Source organism: Chiloscyllium plagiosum, unplaced genomic scaffold (genome assembly GCF_037043375.1).
Source record: "Chiloscyllium plagiosum isolate Xiang-an unplaced genomic scaffold, Cpla_swu_hap1 HiC_scaffold_30, whole genome shotgun sequence".
Classification (NCBI taxonomy): Eukaryota; Metazoa; Chordata; class Chondrichthyes; order Orectolobiformes; family Hemiscylliidae; genus Chiloscyllium; species Chiloscyllium plagiosum.
In genome coordinates, this window is record NW_028270168.1 from 18,321,798 (window position 1) to 18,341,509 (window position 19,712).

Consider the following 19,712-nt stretch of genomic DNA (forward strand, 5'->3'; position numbering starts at 1 on the left):
AGAGACATCAAAGGACTATGTTGAAGTTCTCTAAGTGCTCCTTATTGGTCTTGCCTGTTAATAACACATCATCCAAATAAATGCTGACCTGGGGTAGACCTTGTGAAATGTTCTTCACCGTTCCCTGAAAAAACTGCACAATCTGATGATACCACAAATGGCAGTCTTGTATATTGTTACAAAGCCTTATTGATATTAATAGCAGACTTCTGGGAATTCTCATCTAACTGCCATCGAAAGTACCTATGGTTCACGTCGACCTTTGAGAACAATAGCACCACCCCCCACCAGCTTTGCGTATAAATGCTCTATGCAAGAAATTTATCCAGTTGTGAACAGCAGTTTACCATTTGTTTAAAATCCCCACAAAGGCGAATGACCCTATGGGCTTCACAATCGATATGATCAGTGTTACGCATTCTGCAAACTGAACTGATCTGATGATTCCTTGATTTCTGTCTCTACTTTTTCCCTGCAAGGCAATTGGTACTGGGCATGCTTGTTAGAATTGGGGAATTGCTTCCTGGTCAACATGCAAGGTGGCCTTGGCTCCTTTGGTAGTCCCTGGAAAAACTTTCACATGTTTAATTAGGATTTCACTTAGACAGCCATTTTCTAATAGGAAAATGTTCATTCAGTCCAGGTGAATCTGTCGCAACCAATCTTGTCCCATCAAGCCTGGGCCCAAGCTTTTTAATACAATCAGTGGTAAGTGAACCAGCTATTTTTCATAAGAGACCAGAACCGAACATGTACCCTTAATCTGTAAAGCTTTCCCAATATAGGTTCTCAGCCTGGCCAAGGTCTTGCACGAGTTAAGGGTTGGTGTACACAGCAAATTTTGTAAAGGACTGTTTCTACGATTACTGAAATGGCAGCGACTGTATCAACCTCCATCAGAACTGAGTGACCATTTAACCAGACATTTATGTTGATTGTTTCTGATTTGAATGTTAAGCAATTTAAATTGTTCGAAACCAAATGCAGGTGGATTTTCCAGGATGTGCACTCTCTTGGATACTGGTCAAGGAGTTCTCTTATTCAGTTTAAGTCTAGTGGGATTCTTTTGCTTTCTCAAGTCCGCACACCGGCAGCAACTATCATTGCTTCGTGGCCTGAATCCTGAAGAAAATGTTAACCACTTGGTCATGGCTTGGCTTTGTTTTGGTGTTTTGCTGTGGGCTGACCTAGAGTCCCTCTGTTCAGGATATGTCCTGAATGAGACAATGCAATTGCCTTCACTCAAGTAGTGGTCCTAAGCTCAGTTGGGCTGGAGAGAGTTTCCACTTCCATTGAAATATTCTACAACTCATTTGCTACACTTGCCGCATTTTCCAATAATACGTGCCAGTTGAAGTACTTGGAGTCCAATTGCGCATCAGCTAGTAGGTGCTTTTGCATGGTTACATCAGTAATCTCACAAACCAAGTCTCTCAGCATCTCCTGAATTGTTTTAAACCAATGTTATACGCCCTCTGCCAGTCATCTGCCACGCAGCAATAGCAGGCAGCTGGCCCTTGGTTGGCAGCAGCTGAAGCAGGTAGCCCGAAACAGCCAGTGGTGAGAGCGAGACCAAGTAGCCCAAGGTGGCTGTTGACAAGAACAGGAGTAGGCAGCCCATGGCAGCTGACAGTGAGGCAGAGACAAGGCGGTGGAAGCAGGAACAGGCTACAAGGTGGTGACAGCAGGCAGCCCAGGGCAATAACGGTGCAAGGTCAAACCAGGAGTGGGGGAGGTCAAGCCCTTGTGAGGGGTGCCAGCCCAACATGGCCAGGTGCTTATGGACTGTGGTTTTGAACAGTTAATACTTTTTAGTAGGAACGACTGTAAAGTTTAATTTTTAAACTTTGCTTTCTTTATACCAAGATTCGGTCCCTAGGTACCTTTGTACCCAAGATGATGCCATAAATGGCGACTTGTAATCCTTTCACTATACTCATGTGAGTAGGTGACAATAAATTCAATTCAATTCATGTTAACCAAGTCAAAAATCCTGATACGGATTCCCTTGGTTCTCAAACTGCCAAGTAAAACAGATAGTGTTGCAGAATTAGAGGCGGCTTGGGGTCATAATATTATTTAAGAAAATCGGTCAACTCTTGAAAGTATCTGGTGCCTTCTCTCGGAAAAATAACATTTTTTGCACATACTGGGACCTTGTCTTTGATAGCAGGGTAAAACGGGTCAAGCTTCCCAAATAACAGCATGACATCAGAAATGCTGACCCCCAACTCAAAGATGACTGTTGCAAGTAAATTTCTTTAGGAACGTGCATCTCTCTCTCATCACTACTGAAATAATTCCAGAGAGGCCGGTATCCTGTCACCAAGTCACCCTTCATTTACACATGCAGACTCCTTGATGCTGATCCAACTCCCTCAAAGCCAGCTCTGAGTGAACAGGCTGTCTTGTTTCTTTTTAGGCAGAGAGGTCAGTTCCCTCCCTAACACAAAATGGGGAGCCCTTCACCACTGATCCAGCTCGCTCTGTGTGAACAGGATGTCTGACGTCCTGTTCTTTTTTTTTTGTTTGTTTTAACATATCCTTTAATGCACAACAGTGTTGCCAACATGATTTTGAAACAAAGGCCATATGCATTCAATTCATGCATAGTCATGTGATGCAGCACAAAGACAGTGTAGGGATATTGATAATGGAGAAAGCTAAACACTGAAATCCTGGAGTGAAGGCAGTTGCCTACAGCACTGCCAATTACTTGAGTTATTGGGCATTAAAAAGAAAAATCAAACATTTCCGATCTTTTAATTTATAATGGTTTGGTCCAAACAGGAATGACTAACACTCATTCTTCTATTCTAAATGGCCTTTGTTGTGGGATCCAGAGCTAGTAAGAAAGCTTACACCATAGTGTTACTGGCATCTGTCTAACGGACTAATCCTGTTTTTTTAAAAAAATCAATATTCACAATGATTGAGAGATTGTACACTGCAATGTTAGATTAGATTACTTAGTGTGGAAACAGGCCCTTTGGCCCACTCAGTCCACACCAACCCTCCAAAGACTAACCCACCCAGACCCATTTCCCTCTGACGAATGCACCTAACACTATGGGCAATTTAGCATGACCAATTCACCTGGCCTGCACATCTTTGGACTGTGGGAGGAAACCGAAACGCCACAGAAATTCGCCCGAGACAGGAATCAAACCTGGGCCCTTGGTGCTGTGAGGCAACAGTGCTAACCACTAAGCCACCGTGCCGCCCACTAATCCTGTTCTTATCTGTCAGCCAGGGCTCTTTGATTGGACCTGATTATCAGGGAACTCATTCTATGAGGTCCAACTGGCTAATTTCTTTACAAATCACTACAATGAGCTGAATGTTCCAGGATACAAATTCTACAGGAAGGATAGAAAAGGGAGGCAAAAGAGGAGGGGGAGTGGCATTTTTGATAAGGGATAGCATTACAGCTGTGCTAAGGGAGGATATTCCCGGAAATACATCCAGGGAAGTTATTTGGGTGGAACTGAGAAATAAGAAAGGGATGATCACCTTATTGGGATTGTATTATAGACCCCCCATTAGTCAGAGGGAAATTGAGAAACCAACTTGTAAGGAGATCTCGGCTATCTGTAAGAATAATAGGGTAGTTATGGTAGGGGATTTTAACTTTCCAAACATCGACTGGGACTGCCATAGTGTTAAAGATTTAGATGGAGAGGAATTTGTTAAGTGTGTACAAGACAATTTTCTGATTCAGTATATGGGGTTGTACCTACTAGAGAAGGTGCTAAACTTGACCTACTCTTGGGAAATAAGGCAGGGCAGGTGACTGAGGTGTCAGTGGGGCAGCACTTTGGGGCCAGCGACCATAATTCTATTCGTTTTAAAATAGTGATGGAAAAGGATAGACCAGATTTAAAAGTTGAAGTTCTAAATTGGAGAAAGGCCAATTTTGACGGTATTAGGCAAGAACTTTCAAAAGCTGATTGGAGGCAGATATTCGCGGGTAAAAGGGACGGCTGGAAAATGGGAAGCCTTCAGAAATGAGATAATGAAAATCCAGAGAAAGTATATTCCTGTCAGGGTGAAAGGGAAGGCTGGTAGGTATAGGGAATGCTGGATGACTAAAGAAATTGAGGGATTGGTTAAGAAAAAGGAAGGATATGACAGGTATAGACAGGATAGATCGAGTGAATCCTTAGAAGAGTATAAAGGAATTAGGAGTATACTTAAGAGAGAAATCAGGAGGGCAAAACGGGGACATGAGATAGCTTTGGCAAATAGAATTAAGGGGAATCCAAAGGGATTTCACAAATATATTAAAGGACAAAAGGGTAACTAGGGAGAGAATAGGGCCCCTCAAAGATCAGAAGGCGGCCTTTGTGTGGAGCCACAGAAAATGGGGGAGATACTAAATGAATATTTTGCATCAGTATTTACTGTGGAAAAGGATATGGAAGATATAGACTGTAGGGAAATAGATGGTGACATCTTGCAAAATGTCCAGATTACAGAGGAGGAAGTGATGGATGTCTTGAAACGGTTAAAGGTGAACACATCCCCAGGACCTGACCAGGTGTACCCGAGAACTCTGTGGGAAGCTAGAGAAGTGATTGCTGGGCCTCTTGCTGAGATATTTGTATCATCGATAGTCACAGGTGAGGTGCTGGAAGACTAAAGGTTGGCAAACGTGGTGCCACTGTTTAAGAAGGGTGGTAAGGACAAGCCAGGGAACTATGGACCAGTGAGCCTGACCTTGGTGATGGGCAAGTTGTTGGAGGGAATCCTGAGGGACAGGATGTACATGTATTTGGAAAGGACTGATTCGGGATAGTCAACATGGCTTTGTGCGTTGGAAATAGTGTCACAAACTTGATTGAGTTTTCTGAAGAAGTAACAAAGAAGATTGATGAGGGCAGAGCAGTAGATGTGATCTATATGGACTTCAATAAGGCGTTCGACAAGGTTCCCCATGGGAGACTGATGAGCAAGGTTAGATCTCATGGAATACAGGGAGAACTAGTCATTTGAATATAGAACTGGCTCAAAAGTAGAAGACAGAGGGTGTTTTTCAGACTGGAGGCCTGTGACCAGTGGAGTGCCACAAGGATCGGTGCTGGGCCCTCTACTTTTTGTCATTTACATAAATGATTTGGATGCAAGCATAAGAGGTACAGTTAGTAAATTTGCAGATGACGCCAAAATTGGAGGTGTTGTGGACAGCAAAGACAGTTACCTCAGATTACAACAGGATCTGGACCAGATGGGCCAATGGGCTGAGAAGTGGCAGATGGAGTTTAATTCAGATAAATGCGAGGTGCTGCATTTTGGGAAAGCAAATCTTAGCAGGATTTATACACTTAATGGTAAGGTCCTAGGGAGTGTTGCTGAACGAAGAGACCTTCGAGTGCAGGTTCATAGCTTCTTGAAAGTGGAGTCACAGGTAGATAGGATAGTGAAGGCGGCATTTGGTATGCTTTCTGCGTTAGAGTATTGAGTACAAGGGTTGGGAGGTCATGTTGTGGCTGTACAGGACATTGGTTAGGCCACTGTTAGAATATTGCGTGCAATTCTGGTCTCCTTCCTATTGCAAAGATATTGTGAAACTTGAAAGGGTTCAGAAAAGATTTACAAGGATGTTGCCAGGGTTGGAGGATCTGAGCTACAGGAAGAGGCTGAAAAGGCTGGGGCTGTTTTCCCTGGAGCGTCGGAGGCTGAGGGGTGACGTTAGAGGTTTACAAAATTATGAGGGGCATGGATAGGATAAATAGGCAAAGTATTTTCCCTGGGGTCAGGGAGTCCAGAACTAGAGGGCATAGGTTTAGGGTGAGAGGGGAAAGCTATAAAGAGACTTAATGGGCATATTCTTCACGCAGAGGGTGGTATGTGTATGGAATGAGCTGCCAGAGGAAGTGGTGGAGGCTACTACAACAGCAACATTTAAAAGGAATTTGGATGGGTATATGAATAGGAAGGGTTTGGAGGGATATGGGCCAGGTGCTGGCAGGTGGGACTAGATTGGGTTGGGATACCTGGTCGGCATGGACGAGTTGGACCGAAGGGTCTGTTTCCATGCTGTATATCTCTATGACTCTATGACAACCTCTGCAGTATTTGCATTCAGCTCTTTATCCAAATTTGAGCACAGGAGAATCAGTCAGGATACCAACCTCCTACACTACAACCAAATGGCAACTTGAGACTGTACAGAGCAGTTGTCACTTTGATCATTTGCAGAGAAGGGGGATGACCAGTAATCCCATTGTTGCAGTGGGTACACAATAATAACTGAAGAAACTATTCTTCACTGTGGCCAACCAAAAAGATTTCAATTCACCAACTGCACAGAGAGATATCAACTTCAAACCCAGAGGTCCACAGCACCCAGTAACAGAAAATGGAACAGGTACTGTAGCACAGGAATGACACTTCCGGAGAAGAAACACTACCCAAATGAACAAGCAATGACAATGCACATCATTAAGAGAATAGCACAACTTAAAGAATGTACATACAAAGTGTGTGCAGAGACAAATGAGAATAACGAACTGCTTATGCAGGAGAACAGCTGTGTGCACTGTGAGTAATTTGAGTAACTCAAAATGCATCATTTTTTGTATGAAAAGGGATTTTGGGGACAGAAATGCAATACTGTACTAACAGGTCTCCAGCTTTGCTATAGTCAGGTGACCTCAATCATGAAGCACTCACTGCAGGGATCCATCCTACAACCAGTTCAATGAAGACAGTACAGGCTAGACTATTGTCCTGTGAGCTCACAACAATTATGCACTGTTACTTGACAACTGTTAGGAGTGTTCAGAAAAATCTGCAATGACATAGGTAACATTGAAAAAATGTTTGCGATTGTTGTGAAGATTTGTAGGTCAGGTTGTGGTTCAGATCTTAAGTTTGCTCGTTGAGCTGGAAGGCTTGTTCTCAGATGTTTTGTCACCATGCCAGGTAACATCATCAGTGAGCCTCCGTTGAAGGGGAGATGTACTCTGTCTCGCTTTCAATTTGTGTCTCTTCGTCTGTTGTGGTGGATGATATCACTTCTGGTTCTTTTTCTGAGAGGTTGGTAAATGGAGTCCAAATCAATGCGTTTGAATGCCAGGCCTCGAGGAATTCCCATGCATGTCTTTGTTTAGCCTGTCCCAGGATGGATGTATTAGGAGAAAGTGAGGACTGCAGATGCTGGAGCTCAGAGTTGAGAGTGTGTTGCTGGAAAAGCATAGCAGGTCAGGCAGCATCTGAGGAGTAGGAGAATCGATGTTTCGGGAACAAGTTGAACTGGTGTCTCTCGTTATCGGTGTGTAAAGATAATAGTGATAGTTGGTTATGTCTTTTGGCAGCTAGTTGGTGCTCATATATGCCGATGGCTAGTTTCCTGCCAGTCTGTCTGATGTAATGCTTGTTGCAGTCCTTGCAGGGTATTTGTATATGATGTTTGTTCTGCTGGTTGTTGGTACAGGGTCCTTAAGATTGAATGACATTGCACATTTTATTCAATGTGAAAGGATATGAAGGACTAGATTGGGTTGGGATATCTGGTCGGCATGGACGGGTTGAACCGAAGGGTCTGTTTCCATGCTGTACATCCCTATGACTCTATGACCAATTTGTACTGATTGATGTAGAGTCATAGAGTTATACATCCTTTCAACTTGTGCTTCCTGAAAAAAGAAAGTGATGCATTTAAAAACAAACTTATCTTATACATTAAAACAAAACATTTCCATTCTGTATAACTATGATTCCATAAAATATTCTCTCCAAAATATTTAATACGAGATATTACAAGTCTAAGCATCAAAAGATAGAACAAACCTGTATTAACCATAACACTGCACTTTATACATACACAGAAATATATACATTTATGCAGCAACTTACATGAATACAGGATGCTTACAAGTGTTTGCAGCTAAATAAGTACTTTCAAGTGTAGTCATTGTTATACTCCAGCAGGGTTACAACAATGTGATGGTTAGATCATGAGTTTCTGTGATACCGAGTGAAGGATAAATATTGATCAAGGCCGTGCATATTTCCTGTGTACTTCTTTGAAATTGTGACATAGAATCTTTTTATGTCCACCTGAAACACTTGAAGCTAATCAAATCTTTTACTGCTGCCCTTCTTGAGGTCTGCCAATGAAGATTAAGCAACAAATTATTAAACCTCTACATGGTTCAAAATCATACAGAACTAGGTACTGACCCAATGAGATATCAGAGAGGTACTATTACCACTCAATTTTTCTGGTGGGGGGTGGGTTACTCCATTATGGAAACAGAATGACTTAAATACAAGTACAAGCCTACATTTATTAATCTCTTGAGCGTATGCTGTAATCACTGGCAAAATCCGTGCTTATTGCACATATCTAGTTGTCATGCAACTATGCAGGTTATTATGTCATGTTACGGGTAGTTAAGAATCCACTATGTTGGTGTGTTGGGAGTCACATTTATGCCAGACTGGATAAGTATGGTATGTTTCCTTCCCTAATAGAAATTTAAAACCGTTTGATCTTTACAACGTGACAGCCCAACAGTGACTTTTCCTGAAGCCAACAACTATTTACACTTGTCATGTACAGCAACAGCCTGGCAATGTCTATGAAGTATGATTGTGTGCGTATGGCAATCACCCAGAAATCACCATTACCATCCTAGTCTCAATGGCAAGATCGACCTACCAGAGGTGTGGACACTGTAGAATACAGTCATGAGAAGGTTGCTCTGGGAATTATCCACATTGACCACACAAAATCACATGGAATCAAGTCAAACATGGTTGATGAAACCTCTGTTGATAACTATCCTATTGCTCCCAGCACAAGTTGATAAACTAGTACTGATGATGGAAAGGGAACAGTACATACTCTGGGCTTTAATGTCTATCACAAAGACTGGCTTGGTTGCACTACTGATTGGGTTGGTTGAATCCTAAGAGTCACAGCTGCTAGATCTATAGTAGGTGGTGAGCAAAATAACAAAGAAACACTGATTGACTTCGCCTTTACCAATCTACTTGTTGCAGATATTTCTAGTCATTACAGTACTGGTGGGAGTGACCATTGTGCAGTCCTGTGGAGATGAAGTCTGGCCTTCACTTTAAGGTTGTCCTGCACCATGTTGTGTGGTAGAACTACTGTGTTAAATGCGACAGATTCTGAATAAATCTAATAATCCAAACAAGGCATCCATGAAGCTCTGCAGGCCATCAGCAGTAGCAAAAAACTGTACTCAGCCAGAATTTGTAACCTCGTAGACTGACATATCTCACACTCTACTAGTACCTTCAAGCCAGAGGACCAAACCCAGTACAATGAATAGAGCAGGAGAGCATGGTATCCACAATGCCAGACATACCTAAATATGATGCATCAATTTGATGCAGCTACAGCACAAGGTTACTTGCATGTTGAACAGTGGTATCAGTATGCAATAACAGAGCTAAGGGAGCCCATATGGAACAGATCTAATCTCTGCAGTACCACATCAAGCTGTGATTGCCATTGACAATTGAAGGAGGTTCCACAAAGATTGCCTTCTTCAATGATAGGGAAGCCTAGCATGGCATTTGGTATGCTTTCCTTTATTGGTCAGAGTATTCAATATAGGAGTTGGGAGATCATGTTGCAGCTGTACAGAACATTGGTTACGCCGCTGTTGGAATATTGCGTGTAATTCTGGTCTCCTTCCTATCAGAAGGGTGTTGTGAACCTTGAAAGAGTTTTGAAAAGATTTACAAGGATGTTGCCAGGGTTGGAGGATTTGAGCTATAAGGAGAGGTTGAAGAGGCTGGGGCTGTTTTCCTTGGAGCATTGGAAGCTGAGGGACAACCTTATAGAGGTTTATAAAATCATGAGGGGCATGGATAGGGCAAATAGACAAGGTATTTTTCTTGGGCTGGAGCAGTCCAGAACTAGAGGGCATAGGTTTAGAGTGAGAGGGGAACGATATAAAAGAGACCTAAGGGGCAACTTCTTCACGCAGAGGGTAGTGCGTGTGTGGAATGAACTGCTAGAGGAAGTGGTGGAGGCTAGTACAATTGCAACATTTAAAAGGCATTTGGAAGAGTATCTGCTTAGGAAGGATTTGGAGGGATATGGGCCGGGTGCTGGCAGGTGGGACTATATTGGCTTGGGATATCTGGTCGGCATGGACGAGTTGGACTGAAGGGTCTGTTTCCATGCTGTACATCTCTATCAGTGCAAAAGACAAATCTAAAGTGCTTCCATCCATCTTCAGCCAGAAATGTCGAATGATTGATCCATCTCAGTTTCCTCCAGAGGCACTTAATGCTACAGAAGTCAGTCTTCAGGCAATTTGATTCACTTCACATGATATTAAGAAATGTCTGAAGGCACTCGAAGGCTAGGAGCTCTCATGACATTCCCACAACAGTTTTGAAGATAAGTACTCTGAACTTAGCTAAGCTGTTCCAGTACAGCTACAACATTGCATCTATCTGGCAATGTTGAAAATTGTCCACTTTTCATCAGAAAAGTGATGAAAGAGGTAATTGAAAGGAAGCATAAAGCAACACTTGCTCAATAATAACTAGCTTGTTCTCAATTTGGGAACCACCAGGAGAATTCATCTGCTGACCTCATTACAGCCTCAGTACAAACAGGAGTTGAAAAATGTGGTGCTGGAAAAACACAGCAGGCCAGGCAGCATCCAAGGAGCAGGAGAATCGACGTTTCGGGCATAAGTCCTTCTTCCTGATTCTCCTGCTCCTCGGGTGCTGCCTGGCCTGCTGTGTTTTTCCAGCACCACATTTTTCAACTCTGGTACTCCAGCATCTGCAGTCCTCACTTTCTCTCAGTACAAACATGCACAAGAGAGTTAAACTCTAGAAGTGATAGGAGTGTGACTGCCCTTGACATCAAAACAGCAGTTGGCCATACATGGCATCAGGGAGTCCTGAGAAAACTGGGATCAATGGGAAATCGAGGGATAACTCTGCTGGTTGGAGTGATGTCTAACACCAAGGAAGACAAGATGGGCTTGTTCATGGTCAATCATCTCAGTCCAAGGACATTATTGCTGGTGTTCCTCAGGGTAATGTCCTAGGCACAACCTTCTTCAGTTGCTTCAATGACCTTTCTCCATCATAAGGTCAGAAATGGGATGTTCGCCGATGATTGCACAATGTTCAGCACCATTTGCGACTCCTCAGATACTGAAGCAGTCCATATTCAAATGCAACAAGATCTGGACAATATCCAGGTTTGGTCTGACAAGTAGCAAGTAACATTCACACCACACAAATGCCAGGCTATGACCATTACAAATAAGTGACAATCTAACCATAGCCTCTTGGCATTCAATGGTGTTAGCAGCATTGAATCCCCCACTATCAACATCCTGGGGGGGGGAGAGGGTGTTGATAATTGACCAGAGACAAGATACAATGCAACAACTCACCCAGGTTCCTTTAACAGCACCTTCCAAACCTGTGATCTCTATCAGCCATTAAAAGAGCAGCAGGCAAAATGGAACACCACATCCTTCAAGTTCCTCTCCAGTGACACACCAGTCTGATTTGGAATGATACCATTGTTTCTACACTGTTGCCGAGTCAAGTTCCATGAACTCTTTTCCAAACACCACTCGAGTATATCTACGCTCCTAGGCATGTAACAATTCAAGGTGGCAACTCCTTTCTCAATGGCATTTAGGGATGGGCATTAAGTAATGAGCTTGTTATTAACATCCACATTCCATGGACAATTATTTAAACATTTACTCAAAAAGCTCAACACACCATCCAGGGCAGAGTAGCCAACCAAATATCTTCAACATTCACTCCCTTCACCACCAATGCACACAGTCATAACAGTGTATCACTTGTAACTTCTACAACACTTTTCAAACCCATTCTTCTACAACAATAAGAATGACTAGATACCTGGGATCATCATCATTTGCTCTCGTATATCACCATTCCTTCATTGTTGCTGTGTCAAGATCCTGGTTCTCCTTTCCTAACAGCACTGCGGGTGTACACACAATCCAAGGGATGCAGCTGTTCAAAAAGGCAGCTTATCAACATATTGGCCTAGCCAGCAATAACCACATTCCTTGAACAAATTAAGCTTATATCTGTCAAATCTAGCATGACCGCTACTACTTATGATCCATTAAGTGCACCAGCTATATTGGGCAGCTCTCTGATTTTGTAAACCTCCAGCATAATTCAGAGATAGATAAAGTGCTTGTGAATGATATATTACTGTTTGCTTGTTGGGGAATAGTAACTTAAAAAAAAAATCCGAGTGTGAGATCCCAAGTACATTCTAAGAGACTAAAGTCACAAGATTCTTCCGTCTTGAACAAGTAAATGTAAACTTTACTATATAAAGTTAGAACAGTAGTAGAATCTAAAATGTATATGCAACTGAAATTTTAACATCCAGGATTAACCCGAGGTTAACATCATAACAGGTAAACAGTAGTCAAATATCCCACATTGCACAGCAAATTGCTGATCCCACAGATTTCTCACCAACCCCTCAGTAGGTTATCTAATCTCATTAAGATTTTACAAAGGATCTCAATTCTTCAGTTTCTAAGATCTAGTTTCAGAACTCCATCAAAATCTGCCCCAACAACTGCTTACATCCTGGCACTTCATTCTCCCATCTGGACTGCGCTGCCTGGATTCTGGAAACTGTACTGCAGCATCCATTCATGGACTCAATTTCAGCTTGTCTAGAGACAACAAGGTTCACCAAGCTTGACCTTTCCTAGTTCTAACCTTGCTCAGTTGAACCTATCAAATAATGTTTGTAGACTTATTTTGCCCCACTCTCTTGTACTTAACTATTAGCCCTCACAGCTCAAGACTTTTACAAAGGCCTAGGCCCAAAACTTCACTGACCTATTCGCTCCCACAACTATCCCAGAGTCTTTTTTAAAAAAAACCAAGAACTGCAGAAGGTGGAAATCTGAAAGACAGAAATAACGAAAATCTCACAGGTCTGACAGAGTTTGTGGACAGTAATCAGAGTTAATGTTTCATATCCATTGACCCTTTTGCCCAAGTCTTAACTGCACATTGCTACAAAACAGCTCCTGGAACACTTTCTGTCGCAATAAATAGAAGTAGCAGAATTCACAGCAGCACAGTTACCAGAATTCTCTAAGTAACTAATTTTAATCTTGGAAATGCTCTTCAGTGACCCTTGGATTGTTTTGAGTGATCTATTGAAAACCTAGCAACAAACCCCACCCTTGCTCAAATGCAGATTTAAATGTAGCCACTATTATAACAAGCAAATGTAGAACCATTGGAACACCCGTTTCCTTGAATTTTATATTAAAAAAATATAAATACGCAGTGGCAGCATCCCTGCCGTTGGACTGAAACACCCAGGTTCAAATCCTACCTGTGTAATATCTCTGAACAGGTTGATTAGAAGAATAGGTTAAATCAAAAACAAAATTCAGAGGTTAATGGCTTATATGGTTTAATTGGGTACAAAAAGAAATGCATTTCACCACAAAACCAAATGTAATCTTTATAAGCATTGGGGACGTGAATTTTTCAAATCGCAAAATAAAAGATTGGAATGTATATAGGGGATTAAGGTAGAATGTAAATGTCATAAACTTTAAATTTTAAAAATACAAATTTAACAGAACAATGAATTTGCCATTCAACAAATATTAAATTCTTTGAGTCAGTGTAGCTATTTAGCAATAATTATAAACCTACAATACTAATAAAATTCTAATTACACTGTGCTAAACAATCTGTACTTTTTAAACAGCATGACAATGTATAAGAATGGCTATTCTCATCAGTTCAATAACTACTAATTGATTGTTTTCTAGGGAGACCACAACAATTCATCCTCTGGAGATGAACAGAAATACAGAGAGGAATTCTGGATTTTTACATTTCAATGTGCATGCATGGACTCCAGAATTTGCTGCCAATTTCAGGGAATTAATGACAGAAAATTCTGACAGCTCCACTGCCATTACTAGAGAAAATTCACTTCATTTATTGCTGACAAACATTTATCTTAAACACCCATTTAAAGTAGTACATATTAGCCCTATATGCATTGATTTAATAAGGACCTGTGAAGACAATTTTCCCAAGCCTGTTTAAACTAAGTCCCAAAAGAAAGAAGTGATTGCTTTCTTTCTACGTGAAACCACTGTATAGCAACTCTATACGATTTTCTCTATGGTTTATTTTCTGTTGAATGCACAGCTGTGTGAACTTTACAGCTACCCCCATTGTTCATACTGATTGCCATAGATGACAAACCAGGCCCATGCCTTTTTTCACCACACTATTACTTCCTGTCATTGCTTTTGTCCGCAGCCATAATCTTGTTGTAAATAACCTCTAATGCATGCTCATATAGCAACATATTACCTCTATATTATAGCAATCTATAACATTTCTTACATTTAACCTCTGCTGTGATAAAAAGCCTATGTTGTTTTAGAGGTTTGCGTTTCAATCATAATAATACTGAATATTTCCCCATCTGACATTTATTTTTGTAGCTACTTTTACAGTACAATGTCTTTGCATCCAGCATTTCATCCTTTTCTAAAATGTTATCAGCGCCATTGAAGAGAAAATGTAGACTTTGAGAACAACTCAAATTAACATTGTCTTTATTAGAAGTCATCTGTGTATTGCTATTCCTACAGACTGTAACAAACGTTCCAAATTTTAAAAACTGAATTCAAATTACTATTTTGAGATCTGAACTCATGTACACTGAATTATTGACTCATGTATACTAGATATAACAACAAGCAATGCATGTAAAGGGGTTTATTTCATACCTCCAAGATGGCAGGGTCTGTCTGACAACTGATGGCAATACAACTTCCAATAAGTAGTGCAATGATAAATGACCGTAACACAATATGGTCCAGCAATTTGCGTAAAACCTTTTGAGAAATTTTGTCTTGTACACTCCACTCATCCTAAATAGTAAATAAATCAAAATGAATTTCAGAATCCTCTGTACCAATAGGCAGTGGAGAGTTGCTCGAACACTTGCATTTACAAGCTCTGATACATTTTGTAATGTGATTCTAAATCAAAATGGAGACAAGTTTGTATGAAATGTATGTTAGTTCAAGCAATCTTGTAGCAAACCAAGAACTGTATACATTACTGAGAATAAGGGCAGTATTAATTTTAATCTTGTCCTTAAATTAGCCATATTCTAAACAAGAAAAGTCAAGCATTATAGATTTACTTACCATACAATAGATTTATTTACTACACAGTAAATGTAATTGTATACAAACAGACAATAAAATCTGACACATATGTAACATATCAGACACAACTGTGGTAGATTGGAGATTCAAATCTCTTTAGTCTGAGCTCAGTATCTTAGGGGTTTAGGAATCCTATATATTTGTTTCAAAATCTACTTTTTATAAGCCCTTCTGTTTGACAGTCGATAGGTTTCAACATTACATAGTACAACTGGGGTTGTCAACCCTAATTAAATGTAATTTCAGAACAAGTGAGGTAGCAGTGCTAACCACTGAGCCATCATGCCACCCATAAAGTTTACAGTTAACTGTTTAAAGTTTAGTTTTGGGCATCTGATTATAAAAGGAAGTGTTTGGTATACAATTCAGCCAGGCGATGCAGGGGATGGGAAATCAGTGGTCATGAGGAGTTATGAGAACCAAAGCAGAAAAAGCAGACAGAGTAATTATTTGCCTCTTTTTGAATTATGAAAAGAATGATTGAAAATGGAAAGCTATTTCCTATTTATGATTGGTCAATATGAGTTATTAATTTACAAAGATCGCTTTGGGTCAGGATTGGGTTAGAACAGAATGACATGCAAGTGGTTCAGACTTAGGACAGAATCTTGTGCAGGCAACAGGAGTCTTGGCTGTTGGCTGGAATGTTAGCAAGATCCCGGCACCGCCTCTTTTAAAGAAGGCCCATTATACCTTGTATTATACTCAGGCATTTGACAGGCCAAAGGCAGGTCTTCCTTAGCATCAAGAAACTCAGGGGCAGAAGTCACAAGACAACAAGAACTGCTAGGCAGTCACAGACTACCATGTATGGCTTCAATTGGCAGTCAGCCATGAAAACTGTACGTCTTACTCCAAGGACCTGATTATGAAAGAAAACGGCAGGGTCCCCAGCCACCATCCCTTGCCTGATTAAGCACCTCCCCAACTCATTAAACTCACTAAGGAAGAAGGCACACAATTCCAAACAATTCCACACCTACACTACTGCTGTTTTGAAGTGAAATTTGATAAGTATTTGTAAGGTAAAGAGCTATGAACTTAAAGTAACTTTAAATTATTCTAACAATAAGCCAGCAGACATGGTAGGCCTAACGCCCATGTAAAAATATTGTTTTCAGAGAATTTTCATGCCTTTGAATCATGGTGTGCCGATGCTCAAAATGCAGTGTTTGTCAGTCATAATGTACCAAACTAATGTATTGTGTCAAAACTGTAGCATGTCAGATGTTACAGTAAAGTTAGCAGATAACAAATCTGTTACATACCTTTCCTTCTATGATATCATTGAAGTTAATTGTTAACTCTTTGATAGTGATTCTAGGTTCCTACAACAGAAAAACAATTATATTGCTAAAAATGACATATCACTGTACTTAAAAACTGAGATGTAATTTTATAAATAGTAACTTTGAATAGTTCAACACTTCCCCTCTGAGTCACGTCCCATTGATTAGAATGGCCTTGGCCTTGTGATGTAACCGTGGATTTTTTATTTCTTGAAGTTTGAGTTTCTGGTTTTTGAATTAATAATAGGTGGGTTGTGTGCGTGCCTAAAGTTAACAATTCCTGCAAAGTCCCCATTATCCGAACCTCATTTTCTAGGATTCTCATGCAACCAGCAATTGACAGGAGTAACTTTCCTTAGTTCCTGGAAACTGATTATGTTGATGGCTGTATAGATTAGTGTTCCTGAGAAGAGAAGGATGTATACTGAATTAGCTCCTTAGTGTGAAAAGTTAGTGTTAATTCCAGACCAGGACTGTTGGCATAAATGCCTGAAGTGGTTACTTAAAGCTTAGTATATTGAAATTCAGGTGTATGATAGCTCTAGAAAAAAAGATGCACGATAGTTCAAAGAAGAAGCTATCTGCAGTTACAAATTTAAGAAGTTCAAGTCACCAGTAATTTAGACCACTGAAGTGTTAGATACAGGGACTCCAGTGTATTACGCATGCAGCTTTTTGGGTACTATAAAAAAGCTAGGAGAAAGTGAGGACTGCAGATGCTGGGGATCAGAGCTTAAAAATGTGTTACTGAAAAAGCACAGCAGGTCAGGCAGCATCAAAGGAGAAGGAGAATCGACGTTTTGGGCATAAGCTTATGCCCGAAACATCGATTCTCCTTCTCCTTTGATGCTGCCTGACCTGCTGCGCTTTTCCAGCAACACATTTTTATACTATAAAAAAGCTGCCTTGTTTCTTTTCAGTTTACAAAGAATTGCTTTGGGATTAACAGGGATTAACCTTGTGTTTTAAAATCTTTGGTGAACAGTTAGGGGAGGGAGGAGGTGCTACTGTACAGTATTGTAGTATAGTTTATAAACTGATGGTTTGGATTATTCTATCTTAAACTTCATTTCACCAGCCAGAGGGTGTTCAATCTGTGGAACTCATTACCACAGAAGGCTGAGGAAGCCACGTCACTGAATGTATTTAAGACAGAGGTAGCTGGGTTCTTGATTAGTAAGGAGATCAAAGGCTATGGGAGAAGGTTGGAGAATCAGATTGAGACATGCATCAGCCATTATCGAATGGTGGAGCAGACTTGATAGGCCAAATGGCTTAATTTTATTTGTATATCTTACAATCTTATTTATTTTATGATATATTTCTGTTTGACTGTAAAAGCAAGATTAACAGCATTGTATGCTTATGTTTGACTGAGAGATCACATTGTTAAAACTAAATCAAACAAAACATGTTCTCTCAAGCCAGGTTCTGATCTGGGATCTTGCTTATTCGACATTAACATTAGCTGCAAATTAAACACCTCGTTCCCAGGTATCCCACCCTGATGATTAGAACAGAATGATTACATATGTGATCCTCGAGATGGAATGATCTCTTTTGTCAGTTACAGTAAGTTGTCAAGTGGTACTTGGTCCATTATGCCTCTGAACAATTTTTCTCAAACAATTTTACACTTTTTAATCGCATTAATCATGCAAAGTATCATGGGCAATCCATGGACTGAAATAGGACGAGGGTCTTGACTGACTAGGGCTACAACCCTTAACTGACTGGAGTCCATCTTCACTCTACAAAGGACTACTTGCCTTTGATTTTCACACATACTGCTGGTGCTTCAGACAAATCGCTGTAGTGTATTTACCACATGGACAGCTGGCAGGTGCCTGCAAATGTAATGCTGACATTCCATTGTGCCATATATAATATGGCCCCTCTTTCTCTCAAATGTTTGTTGCTCCTGAAATGTGACTAACTGTCTACCTCTTCCTGTGTGCTAAAAACAATGCAGGCACAAAGGCTGATAGTCTGTAACTGTGCACTAAAGTCCCTGTCCACTAAGTGAGCATCATGACCAACACAAAGGCAGCCAGCTAGTAAGACTGTTAGTACGTGCTAAGAAAGTGTTGTGAAAGAGACAGGCTGGTAGCCTTCCAGCAAACAAAATGAGCGTTATTTGAACAAGGGTCAACCTGCAATTAACTTCCAGGCCAAGTCCTATAAACAAATATCAGTTTGTTTGTTCTTTTAAAACAAAGCAAGCTATTGCTCAGTCCAAATGTCACCTGCGACTCTCAGTTTATAGCTCCAAACCAAAAATGATAAAAGGAAAACAGTGACAGTTCTAATAATATAAAATGGAAAGTGGAAGTTTCAACCATTACTTTTTGTTTACAACTCAAGAAAAGTCAAAATGTGGATATTCATTTATTGATTATAAAAGGGTTATATAGCTTTTGGAGAAGCTCTGTTGAATACATTCGAGACACAAAATGGTATAGTCTCTGGATTAAAAACAAACTGTTCAGCAATAGCTTCTGGATTTGCTTAGAGTTGTAGCTTATCTGAGTGGGCAGTTGCACACATATTCAAAAGCCTGCAAGCAAGACAGATCTCTTTCTCTCTCCCACTCTGAATGGAAGAAAACTAGCACTAAAAAGAAAAGAATTTCAAACTTAAACCAAAAACCAAGTTCCATCTGACCCGCTACTGAATTGAGGATCACTTCATTCCATCCCTTTGTGGTATGGACTCTTGGGCCACAGAATTTGTTCCTTTTTGCCTCTATTTTCCACCCAAGATATTTCTACAAGTGTGACTGTCTTATCTAAAGTGTTTGTGTATGTGTCTTGATTTAAAGCATTAGAAATATACAGCATGGAAAATGACGCTTCAGGCCAACTCGTCCATGCCAACCAGTAATCCTAAATAAATCTAATTCCATTTGCCAGCATTTGGCCCATAAATCTCTAAACCATTCCTATTCATATACCCATCCAGATGCCTTTTAAATGTTGTAATTGTACTAGCCTCCACCACCTCCTCTGGCAGTTCATTCCATACACACACCACCCACTGTGTGAAAGAGTTGCCCAATAGGTCCTTTTTAAATCTTTCCCCTTAAACCTATGCCCTCTAGTTTTAGACACCCCAAACTTGGGAAAAAGGCACTGACTAGTCACCCTATCCATGACCCTCATAATTTTATAAACCTCAA

General features: G+C 40.6%; 1 protein-coding gene across 1 annotated transcript in view; it reads right to left on the reverse strand.

The window, feature by feature from the left end:
- LOC122563580 (cation channel sperm-associated protein 4-like) overlaps nt 1-19,712 on the reverse strand; it is a 73,881-nt gene that overhangs the window by 48,559 nt on the left and 5,610 nt on the right. Inside the window, exons 2-3 of the mRNA XM_043717487.2 lie at nt 16,514-16,573; nt 14,799-14,942 (exon numbers count right to left, since the gene is read on the reverse strand). Of these exons, the coding sequence (XP_043573422.1) occupies nt 14,799-14,942; nt 16,514-16,573 (204 nt within the window). The remainder of the gene's footprint in view (nt 1-14,798; nt 14,943-16,513; nt 16,574-19,712) is intronic.